The sequence below is a fragment of the Gymnoscopelus microlampas genome, assembly GCF_963454915.1.
Source record: "Gymnoscopelus microlampas genome assembly, chromosome: 1".
Lineage (NCBI taxonomy): Eukaryota > Metazoa > Chordata > Actinopteri > Myctophiformes > Myctophidae > Gymnoscopelus > Gymnoscopelus microlampas.
Window position 1 is genome coordinate 44655227 of NC_139962.1, and position 18522 is coordinate 44673748.

The 18522-nt window shown below is 43.5% G+C and overlaps 1 protein-coding gene across 2 annotated transcripts; it reads right to left on the reverse strand.

Annotated features, from left to right (window-relative positions):
- Window positions 1-3099: 3099 nt before the first annotated feature.
- On the reverse strand, window positions 3100-18228 carry qser1 (glutamine and serine rich 1). Of its 2 annotated transcripts, none has more exons than XM_084066690.1 (13): window positions 17886-18228; window positions 14538-14641; window positions 14227-14373; window positions 10289-13531; window positions 9410-9771; window positions 9042-9158; window positions 8723-8856; window positions 7438-7622; window positions 7187-7324; window positions 6942-7039; window positions 6464-6610; window positions 5208-5303; window positions 3100-4830 (listed from the first exon to the last, which is right to left on the reverse strand). In XM_084066690.1, the coding sequence occupies exons 3-13, from the start codon at window positions 14321-14323 to the stop codon at window positions 4690-4692; spliced, it is 4758 nt and encodes a 1585-aa protein (XP_083922816.1). In that variant the 5' UTR covers window positions 14324-14373; window positions 14538-14641; window positions 17886-18228; the 3' UTR covers window positions 3100-4689. The 2 variants fall into 2 exon arrangements, with proteins under 2 accessions (XP_083922816.1, XP_083922815.1); XM_084066689.1 differs by having other exon boundaries at window positions 17536-18228.
- Window positions 18229-18522: the final 294 nt, after the last annotated feature.

An 18522-nucleotide genomic window follows, 5' to 3' on the forward strand; every position in this document is an offset into this window, starting at 1 on the left:
ACAACTACAAGTGTGATTAAGTTTATGTTTTTCTATGTTGTTTTCTGGAGGGAAGCTTAATTTGATAAAAAAGTGTAGGACAAGAATGTTACTTCTGCCTCTGCCTTTTCAGTCATTACCAAATACAAGTCTGTCTGTATTGTTTATACCTATTGTACATTATATTGTGCTGTTAAATGACTGAATAAAAATACTACTACTACTATTGAATTTCTTTTTCTTCATATTTTAGCTTTTTCAGAATATCTTTATAAAGCGTGGGATAGAAGGAGAAGGGTGACTTATAATAGATGAATTCCTTTATAAATGTGTATGTATTCTATGTGCAGGTATATATAAATGTATGTACTGTATGTGGTTTGTTTCAAATCAGGCTGTATTATGAGTTGCTGGTTGGGTGTACACTGGAATGTCTGTAACTTTGTTTTGTTTTTTAGTTTAAAATTGATGTGTCTGATAATCCCATGAGGGATGGGTCAAGAAATTGTCCGGACACGGAAATAAAACATTCATTCATTCATTCATTCATTCACTACTACTATACTAAGAGCCCAAGGAGGCCCAAACTGACTGTTCTTGGTTTGCATCCTCAGGTGAAACTGACTGGGCAAGTGAATGAGACCTCCAGCAACTACTTTATCGAGGCAACTGAACTCCCAACCAGTCCCACCTAACATTTCACACATAAACCCATCTTGGTTCTTCTTCCAACAGTATCTAGGAGAACCAAAGGTTATTTTGTCAAATATCTAACAATACAGATAAACTGGTTAACAGCCTGTCCGGAACTCTCCTCCCCACCAAAAAAACAGCTATATTAGGTAATAGGTTGTACTGATGTTTTGACAGCATCATGTCCTGTCATATTTGTTGCTCTACCAGCTCAGGCTTAGTAAACACCCCTCCATTGGGCCATAGTCTGTTCACTCTTTCACACACTGCCTCAAAGGGCCTCTCAGTCCATCTCCCACATGCAAAACTATGCAACACATTAAAATTCATATGCGTTTCGGCCCGGAGAGCAGATCTTAAACAACCATCTCTACCCAGTGTTGCCCGTATTGGAATCCCAACAGCTCGTCTGGTTGGTACTCTCCCACCCCCGCTGCTCTCAGGCTCCGACAGACAGAGGACAGTGCCGTTCTTCACTGAGCTGTTGTCGGAGCACAGGGAGTCTATTGTGTTTTGGGGGTACAAATAATTCCACATTGTGACGGCCAAGCTGGACAATCATATTTTATTCAACAGGCCACAGGCTCTTACCAAGGACACAAAGTCCGGGCGCCCGTTCTGAGTGAATAGTTTGGTCATGAGAGCATGGTGGGCGAGCATCAGTCAGAGTGTCCCGCCTTGGAGTGTGTCCTCCCTCACAGGGACATAAGTTCACACTAACTCAACACACACGCACGCACAAGAACATACACACACACATGCACGGCCGCGCGCAGAAGGGGAGGTTATACACTAACTGTCCCCTCTGTGTTGCTGTCCAGTGTTTTTGTTGTGTCAGACACAATAGTCTACTAGCAGATGGAAATAATGAATCAGATATTGCAGTGCTCATGGCAAAAACATTTTCAGTTTCTGTACAGTACAGTACAGTACAGTATATAGTTTCTGTATACGAAAACAAAAATATACACTTCATGATCTGCTTTACTTTCAGTGAGACACGTATGAGAATAGCTCCTCTACACCTGTAGCATATTCAACTAGCATAATGTACTGGCTATTCATTCATCTGCTGATAAAGGCAGTGATTACTGATTAGGCATGCATGTTCCGAAAGCAGTTTGGCTAATAGCTGACAGCAGGGCAGGAAACAAACTTGTTATTTTCAAAGGAATGTACTGCATGCTTTATGTGGCAATACAGTGGAAAGAGACAGGAGAGATTAGAGAGGGTTTACTATTACAGGTCATGATACTTAAACCTGTAATGCCATGAGTAACATGCACATTAGCATGTGCATTGATTGACTGACAAAGCAACAAGGACACCACTAAATTAACCTTTTAGCCCTGCAGTGGGTGAGGTGGGAGTAAAGTGGGTCAGTCGGTCTGTTTACATTATGTGTTAATAATGTAATCAATACACAATATTTGCTGTTTTAAGCACCGTTAGTGAGAGGCACTGGGGATGCAGTTTCAGTCGGTTCAAAACTCTTTGGTATGGTTGGGTCAGTTGGTTCCGTTACATGTCGCCTTTCCAACGGTTACTAACCCTAACCCTAACCGCACGCGGAAGCCACGTAGTCGGAGTAGTGGGATGTCGGAATTATGAGCGCAAACCGTTGGTTCAAACCATTGGTATGGTTGGGTGTAGGGAGCAGTACTGCCTCAAGGGGACCAATAGGGCTTTTAGACTCTGGTGGTGTTTGCAATTCAACTCATTGAGCATATTGATGCTCCTTGAAAGATGAACCCTGCTGATTTTGGTGACGCCATGCTTTCGTCTAGCACAGGGGTGTCAAACATTCGGCCCCCAAAGGGGTCCAATGCAGCCCCCAACATGATGAAAAATTGGGCCAACAGTGGTGCTAGAGTAGTCTCTAGCACCCCTTAGGCAAAAATGGCTACCTGCACATAAAATATCTTAAAATTCAAGCACATTAATGCTCTGTAGAGGACAGATCCTAACCATTTGAGTAACCCCAAGACATTTCCTATAGCGCTACCCTCAAGTCAAAATATCATCTTTGCACACCCATTATCTCATAATCTAATAAGCAGATTGCAGGGTGAACCCTATAGATATTGGTGACCACATGGCCAATGATGGCAATGGGGGTCGTTTCGAGACACTTTGATCCACTTGGGCTTAGCTAGGAGGTTTTAGTCACTTTGTCTGTCAAAGATGATTGTTAAGACTGATTCCTTCCATGCCAAAATAAAATGGTAAATCATTCATTCCTACTACTTTGAAATAATCAGGTATTAGGTTAGCATTTAATAGCCTATAGCACAACTATAAAATGTGTTCATCTTACAAATTATTTGTGCATGGCATGGTTAAATGTCTGAAAAATAATCCACTTAGATCAAATATGAACTGTAAATGAAATGCATATATGTAAAAGTGGTAATTCAATCCGAAAAGTAATGTAGTAGTTTTTATTTGATGTACATTCATTCTACTTGTTTAACAATCACAGTGTCCGTGTTAATTAAGTAGGAAATTTATTTTCACATCAGAAAATAATTGCAGTGTGAACACTTGAAGAGTAAGAACTATTCAAATGTAACTTTGTGGACTGTTCCTGTAGTAAAGATGCAGTTTGTAAGATTTAGACCTTATGAAACCCACATGGATTAACATCATAAAGCTCTTGGGTGAAAAGTCTGCCATCATTACACTGTTTGGTACCACTACAGGCTTTTCAATATGTGTTGTCCCAGATGTCTAGAAAGCATCAAACCAAAAGCATACATCTTAGCATAAATACATAGCTAACATCATCATTAGTATGTTAAGTAATTATGCCAGATACGTGACCACACTTACGGCAGTGCTTTCCATAAACTTTACAAACTGTATCTTTCCCCCCAAAAAAAGAAAAAAGAAAAGAAAAAAAGGTAATTGATATATAAAGGGTCCATTCAGGAAATATCTCTGCGGGAAAAAAACAAAAAAGCGTATTACAAAATGTAATGACCAAGCAACCAATATAACAATATTTCCTTCTGTGAAAAATACATCTATTTGTGATAAAATGTAGGTTATGTCTGTAAAGATAGAGTACAAAGACAACGTTTTTCTTTTACCCTTAGGTACAAGGTAATAACATTTCATTACCAAAAAATTATCATAGAAACCAGTATTTGAATTGCACCAACTCTATCAGCATAAAAAGTCATGTTGTAAGCCAAGGAGTTATTGAAGCGCATGTATCTTATTGTTTATCAAATTCTTCCTTAAAAAGAATTGCTACAACAAACTCCCCCCTTACTCTTTTATTTTATTTTTTTGTACAAAATATACATTATATATATATATGTATGTATATATATATATATGTTTGGCGCACCATTACAAAAATGGATGTTTTACGTACAGTATACATCTATACTCGTATATTTTTACAGTAAAATCAACTCTGTATTCAGGCCTACTTATAGAATGGCTGATAAAAGGCGTACTGTAGGTAATAAGGATTCTGCATTCTGATTTGCGTGTCCTCTACTCTCCTTATCCTAATTGCTCTGGCTATCTAGTGCATGCGCATTGGTTATCATCCGTCATTATGTTTTACCAAACAGACTGATTCTTAAAAATAAAAATAAACTAAACATATAATATAGATCTATGAAAAGGTCCACTAGCAGGTGGTGTGTAACTACAAAAAACAAACATGAGGACAAGATGAAGGGTTACAAGGTCCTCCAAAATGCTGGCCACCAGCAAAGTCCATTGCGTTGATTGATCCAGTTAGTGCCATCTAATTGTAAGGGATGTGGTGATCCATGGACTCCATCCACCACAGTATAGGCTACAGATCTTCTGCCCCAAAATCTCTTAGGCATGTCAACAGACAGGTCCCCTAGATAGAACCTCTCAATATGAGGAAGCAGAGCCCCACTCTCTATCCATCATCATGTGTTTGTGCCAGGACCAGACCACCCACTCATTTTCAGTCTTAAGTTGGCAGGGCTTTCCTTTCTGTATCCATCTCCCCCTCAGTTGGCTGAGCTATCGGCAGGCCTGCTGCACTTGACTGAGAAGTTCTCCAAAGCGGTCGAAGAGCCCCTCTACCCAGGCTCCGTTCTGCAGGCACATCTGTACCGTCTCCTCCTGTCCCAGCTCCCCTGTATGCACCCGCAGAGATGCTATCTGGAAGGCAACACCAAAAGCAATTGTTAAGGGAGAGAGACGTGCGTACGTAGAACAGGCTTATGCTGTGAATAACCACAAGATAATAATGATTTGGTCTTATCGTTTTTCTGTGTTTTGTCAGTATTGTATGTATTGTGCATTATATAAGGACACATCAAAATCCTTAAGCGTTAAATTAACTCTTAGGAGTGTACACATGAAACCAAATAACTGTTATGGGTCCATCTGAACACTTTTACAGAGGTAAAATGAATACAGAGTGGGATAATATTAAGAGAAACGCATGTGCCCAATGCACAGCTTGCTATGAGCAATTATTCATTCACACGCACAACAACACATGTCCCTGAAATGTGTGTGTACCGATGGCTCACCTCGTCCTTACACATGAGGTATGTGTGGTACTTGTAATGTTGCAACGAGTGGTACAGGGAGAACCACTGGGTTTTCTGCTGGTCCACTGTGTATTCCTTGAAACAGAAAGGAACACAACACATACATTGCCAAGATATTTGGAAAAACTTAAATCATATTAGTCTATGAAAGATCACATAAGAAAGAAAATGTTGCTTGTAAAAGGAAACGTGAGAGAATCTGAATTGTTGTATTATGCCCTCTACTGGACAGATATTGAAAGTGAACAATGGGGGCCTTATTTATCCAATTGCATATTCTGATTAACAAAAACAAATTACTAATATACAGTGAAGTAGAAATAAAGCAGTTTTCTTTTTTGCTGTAAATATTTGCCATATATGGTAAAACATGTCAATCTTAGTCATGATAAAAAAAAAAAACAATACAGCATCAGAGCTGCCATCTACAGGTTCCAAGTTTCACCCCATTTTACCTTCTTGCCCTGCTTATAAACATGCCATCTGACTCTACTTTTGGAGCTTGTCACCTAACAAGCCTTTATACCAAGGAAGGAAACTCAAGTGCTTATTTGGCAACTGCAGCGAGATGGTGCTACTGCCATTTTGGACCAAACTAGCCAACTTGCTGTCTAACGAAGGTCCACGCAAAAAGTGGCATGAAGAAAAACAATGCATGTTGTTAAATGAAGTTAAGCCTGTGGAGCTACTAGTTCAAGCAGACAACTCAAAAGCAGAGCCAACTCAACATCAGCTGATCTTTCACATGCACGCTTCATCTGATTGGGGCAGACCATTTAAACCTCCCTGTTACCTGCTCATTCTGTTTGCTGCTGCTCTACTATATTTCTGCTATACAGTGCTGCTTTGTGCTTTTCTCTGTGACGTTCGTGCAGTCCTACCACCAGCCCAGCATCTACCTGTGGACTCTTGTTTCTATACGATTCCCTTAAGGGGGTCTTGCTTTTTCATTCCCTGTGATATCTATTTGGTAGATCAGGGAACCTTTTTGGGCCCAAGGACCCCCTGCACAATTTTCAAAACCTTTGCGGTCAGATCTGTGTTGTAGGTGGAGAAAGCTCTTCAAAGTAAACCAACAGTAAATGAGTGAATGTTTAGTAAAGTATCCAACCATTGTGACATTTTGAAACGTCTTTGCTGTGGCAGTTTCGTCAACACAGGACTAGTCCAAAATGACTTCTATGTTTCTGAATACTAGCACATCATTTCCATTTGTAGCTTGTTTTAGGTCTTACCAGCGGCACTTTGTTGGCCAGCTTGTAGGGCTTCATGGTCTTCTTGTTGTAGGCCTTCCCACTGAGACGCACTTTGAAGGCTGGGGTTTCTCCATCCTTGGTCAGTTCTGTTACCACAGAGATCTCGGGGAAGCTGTCTAGAGCCGTCTAAAGACATGGATGAGACACATTTTTCAGAGACACGATCTTGTGATGCCATCCTTGAACTTGTAGTTTATTATCAAAAAACAGTTTGTGCTCGTCTTTGACCTTATTGCGTACAATAGAAATAACTTCTAAGTATACTCTTAAATGCAAAGATATGCGAATTGTTTTTATATCGGCACGGAAGGAGGACAAAATACAATAAAAGTGTATCTACGGTAACAGAAAAGCCACAAATCGTGTCATTAAGTCATCACGTGAACTTTTATTCTTGTCCCAACTCCCAACATGATTTACAAATCATCAGCAAAAAACACTGATAAGGGTAATAGACCTTTAGGAGCTGTCCCATATGCAGTTTGGGAAGGAGGCGTTTCCTGTTGTCAGTGATCATCCCATCCACCCTCTTCATATGAGGCAGCAGCAGCTCATCTGAAATGAGACATGGGGAAGCAATCCATTTTAGACTGGCCCTTGTCCTCTGTGATCCTTTGTTCAATTTCCCTCTACTGCTGGTGTCATGTCACTCTTAATAGGAACATCTGCCTCAACAGTGACCTCAAATGTAAATGTGCTGACCATTCTCCTTTTCCAACGCCGTCAACACGTCCTCGTCCAGGGCGACGCTGATGAGCAGCTCCACAAAGCTCCTGAACGTCTCCTTCATGGTCCGTGTGTTCAGGAACCGCGAGCCCAATGGCACTGGAGGACTGAACTCTTGGGAGAGAATGATGTGATGAGAGAAGCAGAGAAAAAAAGAGGAGATTTAGATCATAGTCCTCTGTGGGGTTGGGGGGGTGAGAGAGAGAGTAGTCAAAAGGTTTCTTCACCATCTTCACCGCCCTCCTCAGCGGAGGAGCCTGAAGGAGTGGTTGAGAGATCCTCCTTCCACTTCCTCCTCTTCTTGGGCGGTGGTTCTGCCTTGGACTTGGGGTGTTTTGGCCGGGGCTTCTGGTTCAGGGTGACCAGGGAAGGGGCTGCTGTTAGGCCCAGCAAGGTCTTCACCTGAGAACCCCTGCGTAACATAAGAACAACACAATAGCAATTCAAACCTTGCGCCCCTCCAAAAAGAATCTGAGAAGACAAGAAGGATTTAACGTTTCACTCCATCGGTCCGGTCATTCCTTTGCAGCGGTAATGTTAGCATAGAGTTTATGTTGCTATTAAAGTTTCTATTGAAGCAGTTTTGAAAAGACTCTCAGGAATAATGAGAAACTAAATGGAAATTCAGGCTTAAGGAGCTTGCACACTTAAGTCAGTATTTTTCGTCTGCGTTTGTTTAAATCCTAAAATTCATTAGGAACAGACACCTTGCACACTGAGTCCAATGCATATTATTCTATTAGTTCCGAAAATTTCGCAGAACAAAACAAAACCGTCATCAAGCTACAGCAGTGAGGATGATCGTGTAGTTCTCTCACTTGTTGAACACAAAAATAAAAAGGAGAGAGCAAACTCTCTCAGCAAGGAGAGTTTCACCTGCTGATCAAGGGAGAAAAGGATTATCCAGATGGTTTCAATGTTTAGCCAATTTCATTGGCCCAGTTTGATGCTTTGCTATAATACCCGAGCCACATTAAAAAGACCACCAATTTGATCCTGAACAGCGGCTGGCAGAAGGAACACACACACAAAGAGTTTAATTGGCACTCCAAATGATGTCATTGCATCGGAAAAGTGTGTACTAGGTAAGGAGCCTTTACTGAATCTATACTGTAGGCTTCATTGTTGAAGGTAGGTTACAGCCTCAAAACACTGCAACATATAGACAAAATTATACGAGAAACACAGAAAATCAAGCCTGATCCGACGGACAAAAGTTTCGAAGGCAGTATGTAAACGTGGTTGACACAATGTGAGGTAGCATTTATTATTTTAACGTGTGACGAATTTCGGAATAGCCTTGGAATAGGAAATTAATATTAGAGGTCAGCGTTACACCAAACTCAAATTCTGTGACTGGCTTTTGATTGATTAGGGGATGAACTAATAATCACTGAGGATTCCCTCTTCGGCAACGGCCTTCTCGAAAACAGCTGCAATGGAACACTAAGACTGAATAATAAAGTGAAAGGAAATGGAAATCTTAGTATCAGGCTAGGGGTTACAACTTACCTAAGAGAGTTCATGGGCTTGCAGCGTGGCTTGCGGCTGCAGACTCGTACATACTCCCTCTTGTTGACAGTGTCTAGAAACTTCACATACACCCTCTGGTACATGGTCTTGGCATCTCCGAAATAGCCAAGATACTGTGCAGACAAAAATATAAGCAAATATAAGTAAAACAAATAAGATAGTATAAGCAACAGAAATAAATTAAGAATAACATTACCTCTATGTTTACATCCCCTGCTTACTAAAACATGCTCATATTTGACATAGGGAAGAGCGTATGGGCATGCATGTTTATTATGGTGTGTGCGTGTGTACTTACGCTGTTAGTGGCCGAGAACACCCTCTTCCCATCCCTCAGCTCTGGGACAAACTTCTGCAGCAGAGCCTTCTGGACCTTCCAAATGGCTGGAGGCTCCTGCCCTGCTCTCATTGTCACCTACACACACACACACACACACACACACACACACACACACACACACACATGTGCATGCGCTTGTGAACACACCATTAAGTAGTAATGTTTCTTTCCTTTCACGTGGTTGCTGGATGTGGATTCAAGACACGTTGCATTTAAACTTTAGCTATCCGATTGCAAGCTGATGTTAGTGCCAGATGTAAGCCTTTAAAAGGCAACATGCATCACCTCCTATAGGCATGTTCTATGTTGTCCTTCCCTAGCCATACCTTAAGGCTCTCGATATCCTCATTTCTGACGACAAACTCATCCCTCTCGCGGTACATTCCCTCGCCCCCGCTGTCGGACAGCTCTTCATCAGTCAGTCCCTCAATGGCCACACTGGACAACTGGACAGCCAACTGGCCTGGTGGGGCCTCCTTTGATCTCTCCTGTACTGGTGACGACAGGACAGGTGACGACAGGACAGGTGACGCAGTCATTCCTGCAGAGGCTTTCGTCATTCCTGCAGAGGCTTTCGTCATAGTGTCCTTGGGAGCGGCCGCTGGCTGCAGCTGGGTTTCAGCAATAGACTGGGGCATGATACATAGGGTCTGCTCTGACTTCATCACAGAAGTGGTGATTCTGTTGTCTGCAATAGGTAAAAAAAAATTGGTAAAGTTCAGTAAAACAAAGTAAAATTCACCCAGTCAGTGTAAAGTCAAATTCTTCTTATTATGTATGCCTATTACCTGTAAAGTGCAGCAAAGTAGCTGTGCATGCCAACCTGTTAAGGCCAGGTGCAGGATAATAATGTGAAAAATAAATAAATGGAACTACACATACTGGATTAGAGCTCCCAATACTTATTTTAATACTATTAAACTGAGCCACGTATCGACCAAACAAGGTCTTCATCAGGCATGTATGAATATCCTTTTCTTTTTAATGACCTGCCATGAGCTAAAAATCAATCCCAGCCGTGTTATTGTTCCAACCTTGCACGTCAAATATAAATAACGGCAGCTAGTGAGTTAACGGTAGCTAGTGACCTTTCACTTGTTTCTTTTAACATTCCACTATTTGAACAAAATATATATATATATATTTTTTGAAAGTATATATTGTGTCTATTGACTTTGCATGTCATTTATGAGAGGTATTATTACCTGTCCTGGCTCTCCTATCTGAAGACTCATCCAGGGCAGAGAGGGCTGATGTGATGCTGTTGCGCAGGGCTTGGTTCTTCCCAGTATTCTCCTCCTCGTCGGAGCTAAATGATGGCAGAGTCTCCAGGTTCTTCTGCAGTTCCTCGTCCAGTCGTTTCTGCTGACCGCTTTCCCCATGGCTCCTCTGTGGACTCAGTTTGGGGGGCAGAGCAGGCAAGGGGCAAGGAGACTGTTTAGATGAGACGGAGGGCTTTCTGGGGCGACTGATAGTGCGTGTAGGACTAGGAGAGTAGTGTTGCTTGGGGCCAGATTTGAGGAAGTCCAAAAATGAGCCCATGAAGCCTGTCTTCACCTCTGGCTGCTTCTCTTCCACTTCCCGGATCTTCTGTCTGATCCTCTCCTGCTGTTGATAGCCATCATACACGGTATTTGAGGAGGAGGGAGAACCGGTGTCACTACCCCGAGAGTTCTGCCGCTTGGCCTGCCCACTGCGCTTGGCTGGTCTGCCCTGTGCACTCTCCTCCTCCAGCCCAGATGGCTTGGATAAGCACTTGCTACGAGCCTTCTTTTTTGGAAAGCCCTCATGGCCTGAGGACTCTATGAGGCCATCCTCCCCTTTGACAGACTTTGCATTCCCCTTGGCAATGTTCTGGAGTCCTGAGGGGTCATATGCCTGGCGGGTTAGATGGTAGTCATTCTCAGCGCTTCCTCCGTCTCCATTTGGGTTGAGGTCTGATCTAGTGTTGGGGTGGACAGGATGTCCGTGACAGTCTGTAGTTATCTGACCTCCATTTAGTGTCATTGTCATGGTGTGGGAGTTGTTGTTGGTGATGATTGGCTGTTGTGCTGAGGAGAAACTAGGAGACATGTGTCTCATGTCAACAGTTTGGAAGTGACCCTTGGAGTCTGCAGGGTTGGCCATGACTGCTATTTCCCCTTCGCCAGCGGATGCAGCTTTGACAAAGTCCTGTGGTGTGACACCGCATGCAGCCACTGTGGCAGCCAGGATGTCGTCAACATTGGAGAGAATGTTCCTATCATCTGCCAGCAGCATGGAGTCAGGGAAGCAGATGGAGTTGAGAGTAAAGTGGTTCTTGGCATCATGTGACTGCTGATTGGCAGACTGGCCATAGTGGTCCTTTGATGCTAGGTGCTTTGAGTCCGCTGTGCCCGAGCTCTGAGCTGAAGCTACCACGCTCTGCTGGCTCCGGGTCTCATCAACACTGGCACTCATCAGGTACTGGACCTGCGCTACCTTTGATGAGTTTTGACCAGAGTGGACAAGGGGGTGCTGTAGCAGAATCATCTCGTTGCGCTCATGCAGAACCTGACTGTTAGGAAGCCTGATGAACTGGGTCAGAGGTGCTGGAGCCTGGTTATGACTCTGGTGGTTTTGTTGGTGTGGCTCAGAGGATTTGAGCAGCAGAGAGTGATGTTTGAGCAGCTCTGAATTAAGGGGCGAATGGGAAGATATAATACTGGCGTTAGTAGTTTTGGGGTTAGCTGTTCCCTCACAGCTGGCACTGCTTAGTTGGATGTGCTGCTGGCCCACAGAGTCCATCCTTGCATTCTTTACCTGGGCTGCGTTTGTCTGGCCTAGTCCCATAAACTGGTCCTCAGAGCGCGAATTGCTCCGGATTACGCTCTGCGTTTTGTAGCGGTCATCCATTTTGGAGACAACGTAGACCACGTTATTGTGAGCAGCCATATTGCTCTCAGCTGGGGTCTCCATGGAGACTTGCTGGAGCGCCTGCAGGTCCTGAATAGGAAGCTCTTCAAGTTTTTGCTTGCCATAGGACGGCTTTAGGTCCTGCACCGAGGCTCTAACATTGTTCTGTAAGGCTTGTGCATGAGGAGCTGAAGAGTAGCTGGGTGAGGGTGCAGACAACAGGTATTTCTGGGACTGTGTGTGCTGCTGGGTAAGAGCATTATCTGTTTTACCTCCCAGTGAAGATTGCATCAGAGTGTAGCCCTGTGTAGAATTTGATGTAGATAGACTCTGGGCACACGTGGATGAGTAAGAAGAGTTGAGGGATTGTCCTGTGGCATAGCTCAGAGATTGAGAAGTCGAAGCTTGCCCCTGTGACTGAGATGGGTAACTCACGTTAGGGGCGACCTGAGAATGAGAAGCAGGGTAGCTCTCTGAGAGGTTCCCCTGACATAACACCTGGACTTGGGTTCCATACTGGGCCTCTGGGTCCTGTTGTAACACAGGACTGGAAGAGTAGACCAAGGTCTGACTAACAGATGCCCCGTTGCCAGAGAAAGAAGGCAGAGTCTTGTAAAGGGAAGGCAGTTTATCTGTGGAGGAGTGGGAGGGCTGGGTGTGGGAGGTGATATATGTTTGAGAGAGACTGTTAGACAGCAGACTGGGCAGCTGGACTGACTGCTGGTTGGCAATCACAGAGTTCTGCTTTTGTCCAGGGGAGGAATAGCTTTCAGGAGAGCCTGCTGTCAAACTCTGTGAGTGCCGATGACATTCCCCACCCTCTGAGGGGTGTGGGGCTAACTTGGAAGAGCAGTCTTTAGCCTTGGTCCCCAAAGTGGATGAATAACTCTGAGTTGTTGACTCCGTTTTCGGTTGCGAGGCACCATTGACCCCCTGAGAACTGTCCGCCCCCGTGGCAGGGCTGCACGACACAGGGGTCTGACGGGAGGGGTCCTGCTGGTAGGACCCCTCCGCTTCACTACCCGAGCCCAAGTACCCCTGTAAGGAGTGCTGGGAGCTGGGTAGCTGCTCTGAGGCCGCGTGGGTACTGGAAGGCCTCTGATGGTGTTTGATCACACTACATTCCCGCTGAAGTGCTCTCTCGATGGAGCCTGAGAAGACTGGGGCACCATAAGGCTGGGGGGCTCCGTGAGGGATAGGCAGAGTAGAGGGAAGCAGACTGAACTGAGGCTGGAGGAGGTGGGGGGCTGACTCCTGGGCAGAGCGGTACGTGGAGGATTGGATGGGCAGTGCGGAGCCCAGCGAGGGGGCAGAGAGGTGGTTGAAGGCCAGGGCAGAGGGGAGGACAGTCTGGCCGGATTTGAGGTGGAGGAGGGGATCGTGGTGAGAGAAGAGGCCATTGGTGGACGTGCTGAAGGCAGGGTCCTGGAGGGCTAAGGAGGGGGCGGTGGCATAGCTCCGGGAAGGGAAGGCACCAGTGTGCTGATAAGAGGACAGAGTGGCAGGAGAGGGAAAAGTGGCAGTAGATGGCAGAGCACCAGTCAAATACAGCTCTGTGGTCGAAGAGTTGGCACCTGCATTAAGAGAAACCATGAGAATATAAGTAAAGGGGGTAGAAAACATTAGGCAAGGTGTAGTGCTGAATGCGTATGGAATGAAACAAACCACCAAGTATTCATATTTCATGTTCATTTCTATTTTTTATGTTATGTATCCTTTTATCCCAATTTCTGCCATGAATATTGATGAATGCATTGATAAACACTTCAACTATTATCATGGACAAAGTACCTGCACAAAAAACAATAGGTACATGTGTCCATGTCCTAGATTATATGAATATCTATCTATAAATTCATGGAAAGTGTGTGTCTGTCTGTGTATCAGTCCGGGGCATAACTCGGGCACTGTCCATACAACAAGTACAACAGGTATTTCATAAACAAGCGGGGCATGCATTCCCAACTTGCATTAGTTCCGAGTAGGCTGTTGCCCTAGTAATTTAAATGAACAGACAACAATTTATTTGTGTTACGGTTAAACGGAATATGAAGCCTACATGTACACCGATTGAAAATATATGAATCATAATACTAACTCTTGCAAATTCATGGCAGGAGGCTGCACATTCTTTCTCAGGGGGACAAATGCTCTAGGCTGGTCACATAAAAAGGCAAGTCTTTTTTAAGTGTTATAGAAACAAGTCTATTTTCCAAATAGGAAATTCTAAGTTAAAGTAATTTAGTAGCCCTAGCAGATCTGTTCTCACCAGTGGGCCATGATGGAGTCCTGAAAGGAGGGAGCAGGGAGGCACCAACAGGACCAGCCTGAAGGCTTCTAGACTCCATGGCTGACAGGAAGCTCATGATTGAAGTCTCAGAAGTATTACCATCTGAGTCAAACGCTCCTGACAGACCTACACGGGAGAGGAAAATAATCACAGAATAAGACACAGATGGAGGATTTGTTACTGCCATTGCTGAGGTCAGTCCAAACATATTTGTCCTATATGTTTGTAATAGCTCAGCCAAATCCTGGACTAGAATGAAAAGATGAATGTGCATAGCATTTCCAACTGACCTGCAGGATGATGTGACGTGGTGTAGGTAGGAATCTGATGGGTTGAGACGTAGCTTTGGCGCTGGAGGAGTTCTGTGTCAAGATGACTTGCACCATAACTGGAACTGCAACAAAGCACATATAAAGCGCTGATCTCCAAATACCCAAATCACAAAAAAACCCTATGAACTTAAGGAAAGCAATTCAACTCACAACTTTATCTAGTATCGATTATTTGTTATGTTTTTTCTTTACTGTTAGATGTGTTCCCTCCTTGCTCCCTTGTCCCCCCCCCCTCTTATTTTCTTTCTCTTTCTGAAAACGACAAAAACAAATTGATTACTTGATATCTGCTGAGTGACACTCATAGATCTATTGAACACCATGCACCGTTTTAAAGATGTTAAGAGTTCTATGAAGCTTTCAAAAATGTATCATGTGCATTGGTGTCAATTCACATCAGTCACATTTAAATCGCACATTAAGAAAAACTCAACCACTTAAAATGGGCAACATCTTATATGTGCCATTCTTCTTATATAAAGTAGAATGGCACAAACATGTTAATGGATCACAATAATTCAGTCTGTCTCTCACACCCCATTACATTTTTTCTATAACTTGCTGTTAAAGTATAACCTTACTGTCTGCTAGCTCTACATTATCAGACCCACAGATCTGCCTATAGTCTTCTTTGATAATACCATGACGAACACACAGTTCTCACGTTATACTATATCAGACTAATCCTATTTAAATAGGGCACCAAGGTGGCTAGGAGAGAAACGCTTTTTTTTGTCATCGGATGCTAAAAGACAATGTACAGTTATGCTTTTGCAATGGTGTGGGTTTTGGCAAATCGACAAAAATGTACAATATGAAAAAGGTGAAACGAATAAAAAAGCAAAACACTGAAGATTAGGCCAAAGTCTTATTTGGAAAAAGTGATGATCTGTCCCTTTTCTCCTGGGGATGGGACAAGACACAATCAGTCACAGACAGCCTGATCTCGCCAGGAGGCAAACAGCTGTTGAAGAAGAACATTGAACTGAGATGGAGTCATCTGCCCCCATCCCCAACACACACTCACTCCATTCCCCCCTAATTTTCCCTTAATTTTAAAGCATGAAATCTAAGAAGCAGGGGGCAGGCTTATAGCCCAATGTACTATATCATTCTTTGTCAAAGGGATCAAGTTGAGCAAGTTCACCTGTATTTAAGAAAGGTTTCCAGGCTTTGTACAGGACAATCAGTAATGAAATAGCCTAAAACATTTCCTTATTCTGGTGTCACAGCCATGACTTTTTTCAACATCAGTTGAGCAAAGTTATGATATATATAAGAATATAACAATTACAGGTTCAAGGCCCAAGTCATTTTGGCCCCAGAATACTAATTGGCAAAATATAGCTCGTTATAACAGAAGCAATAATGATGTAATAAGCTATATCTCTATCTTTTTACCTGAAAGGTCAATAATAAGGGTCACTTTGTCAAACCCATTGTTTTCAGTCAGCAAAAGTAAATACAACACAGGTCACAAAGACCAAAGCATTGTTAGTCTGAAGACACCAATGTGTGTGTTGCATTGCATCATGTAGTATACACATTAATAGGAAGAACGTGTGACAGCAATCTCGTGTGACAAATACAATGACACGTTGACTATAAAATGGTCATGGACATCATGGTTACCTAGCAGTATTGCCGCTGAGATTAATACGATCAATACTTTACACAGCCTCCTTTGCTGAAGGTGGTTTGTCTTTATTAAACAGGCACCAATAGGCCAAGAAAATAGGTCATTTATGGTGTGCTAGTTAGGGAGCTAGCTACCTAGCATGACGGCCAACTGTATTATTGAGTGGAGGGAGGCTAGTTAACATTGATCCACAGGGATTCCTTCATGCTGAGACGCTGCTACTACATGGTGACACCAGGAGCACAGCAGCTCCGACCTAGCAACCACAACCTCTGGCTGTGGTTGCTAGGTCGGTGCGCGACACACACATTTCATTATGTCACGCTTAACACACGGACATATTATAATAAGAGCTAACGCTGGCTAGCTCAGTGTGTACGTGTGTGTAAATGTATGTGCGGAATGTCGCCCAGGTAACAACAACGCGAATGCACCTAGCAGCGTTTATTCCACAAGTGTCGTACTGTACGACCAAAATGACGTTTGTCCAACAAACAAACGACGTGCTTTCAACTGAGAAAAGTCGCGTCGACACTTTCACTGAAAGAATCGTCGTTTTTTTTATGTCGAGCGACAGGAGTTCAGTCACTACTACTGTCACGTGCCAAATAAATAGCCGATCTACAAGCTCGCAACACGTCGCGAACTCTACGTGTTGTGAGCTTGTAGATCTGCCTTTTTTAATGGGGCACGCGATAGTGGCTCGTACGACATAAGGAGAAGACTACTGTTGCCAGATTTTGTGAGAGAAACAAGCAACCCGAGCCCAAAAGAGGCGACTAGGCTTCATGAGCAGTTTGAAAATAGCTAATCTACAAGCTCACGACAACGAGCTTGTAGATCTGCTATTTTCAAAAAAATCTGAAGATTGAAGATGCGAAAAATTTGGAATATTTTAAAAACATTATAACACAAATATTGTATGGGGGTCCCTGGCACAATATTTTCAGATGGGGGGGGGGGGGGGTCTGCGGACAAATAGACATTAATTAGTGGGTCCTTGACATGAAAATATTAATGTTTAAACCACTGGTTTAAACCTCTCATTTATACAGTCTATGGTTTAAACAACTAACATTTAGGAAACAAGCCCAAATAAGAAACTACACTTTAGAAAACAAGCAAACAAAAAAAAACGCAAAAACCAATATTTACAAGCTACTTCACAGGGAAAAAAACAAGCCCCAAAGTCGCTCATAATAAGCGGACATGGCAACACTTAAAGCAGGCCTTCCATCCAGACCATCACCGTGTTTTCCCTGTGGAAGGTGACCCGCCCTGAGCCGCCTTCCCGTAGTCTTCATCTCATGTTTATACCTTTGCTTGATGCTCGCTGCGGCGCTGCGCTCATAGGAGGCCCAGGGAGACACTGACGGAGAGGAGGCAGAAGAAGAAGCTGGCGGCGGCGGCGGAGGAACCAGCTCGTCGGCGAAGCTGCTGGACGACGGCGGATAATTCCGGTCCATCATCCGGCGAAAGAAGCTGCCCCTGTTCCCCGACGACAGAGCTTAGTGGAGCGGCCACGGCCAGCAGCACACATCATGGTGGTATAGCAACCAATACAACCAGCAAGCAGTCGCCGACCAAAACAATCACATTACCAAGCGCTACACCGAGAGAGAAGCCAGCGCCCGACGCTGTGCTCTTTGCTATTGTTACACACTCACGGCTGGAGAAAGTGTGATAGCTTCTTCCTCTTCTTCTTCCTCGGAACGAAATGTGTTAATAATTGTTCACATCGGGAGGAGATGATGATGTCCACATTAACTGTGCTGTGCAGCGCTGCATGGTTTCATGATGTCTGTGCCCCCATGTTGGGTCATTTCCCAGGATGCACCGCAAACACTTGGGCTTAGAAGTTTTTATTTGACTCCCATTATACCACCTGCATGGTTGTTTTACAGTTACACTTTATCATAGGATTTATATGATTGTTTATATGGATTATGAATATTATATAAGAAGGGGGTAGGCGTAAATAAGTCTTTACTTCTTCCCACTCGCTTTTTAAACATGTTGGGGATGATTCATAATCACATTTTAAAAAACAATGTTTTATTTACTTCATTTGTTTTTATTTTGTTTTTTACCTGAAAGTTAAAAATAAAGGTTATTAAATCAAATCACAGTCATAGCAGGCTATGGAGGTTGTTATACACATTACACAATAATGTATCAATAGCACAGTGTGTGCGTGGGGTTGGGGGTGGGGAATTGACCACTCTAGGCTTCAAATGTTTACATAGTGAAAATGACAGCAGAGATGCTTAATTGACATCTATACGTTTCCATTAAGTGTTTTCA

Excerpts from the sequence above, each read along its gene's own strand:
- qser1 (XM_084066689.1), bottom strand. The coding sequence starts at position 17,687 with ATGATGGACCGGAATTATCCGCCGTCGTCCAGCAGCTTCGCCGACGAG. Across the intron at positions 9,772-10,288 it reads AGATAGGAGAGCCAGGACAG|ACAACAGAATCACCACTTCT; the intron begins GTAATAATACCT and ends TACCTATTGCAG. Across the intron at positions 9,159-9,409 it reads AGGATATCGAGAGCCTTAAG|GTGACAATGAGAGCAGGGCA; the intron begins GTATGGCTAGGG and ends GTGTGTGTGTAG.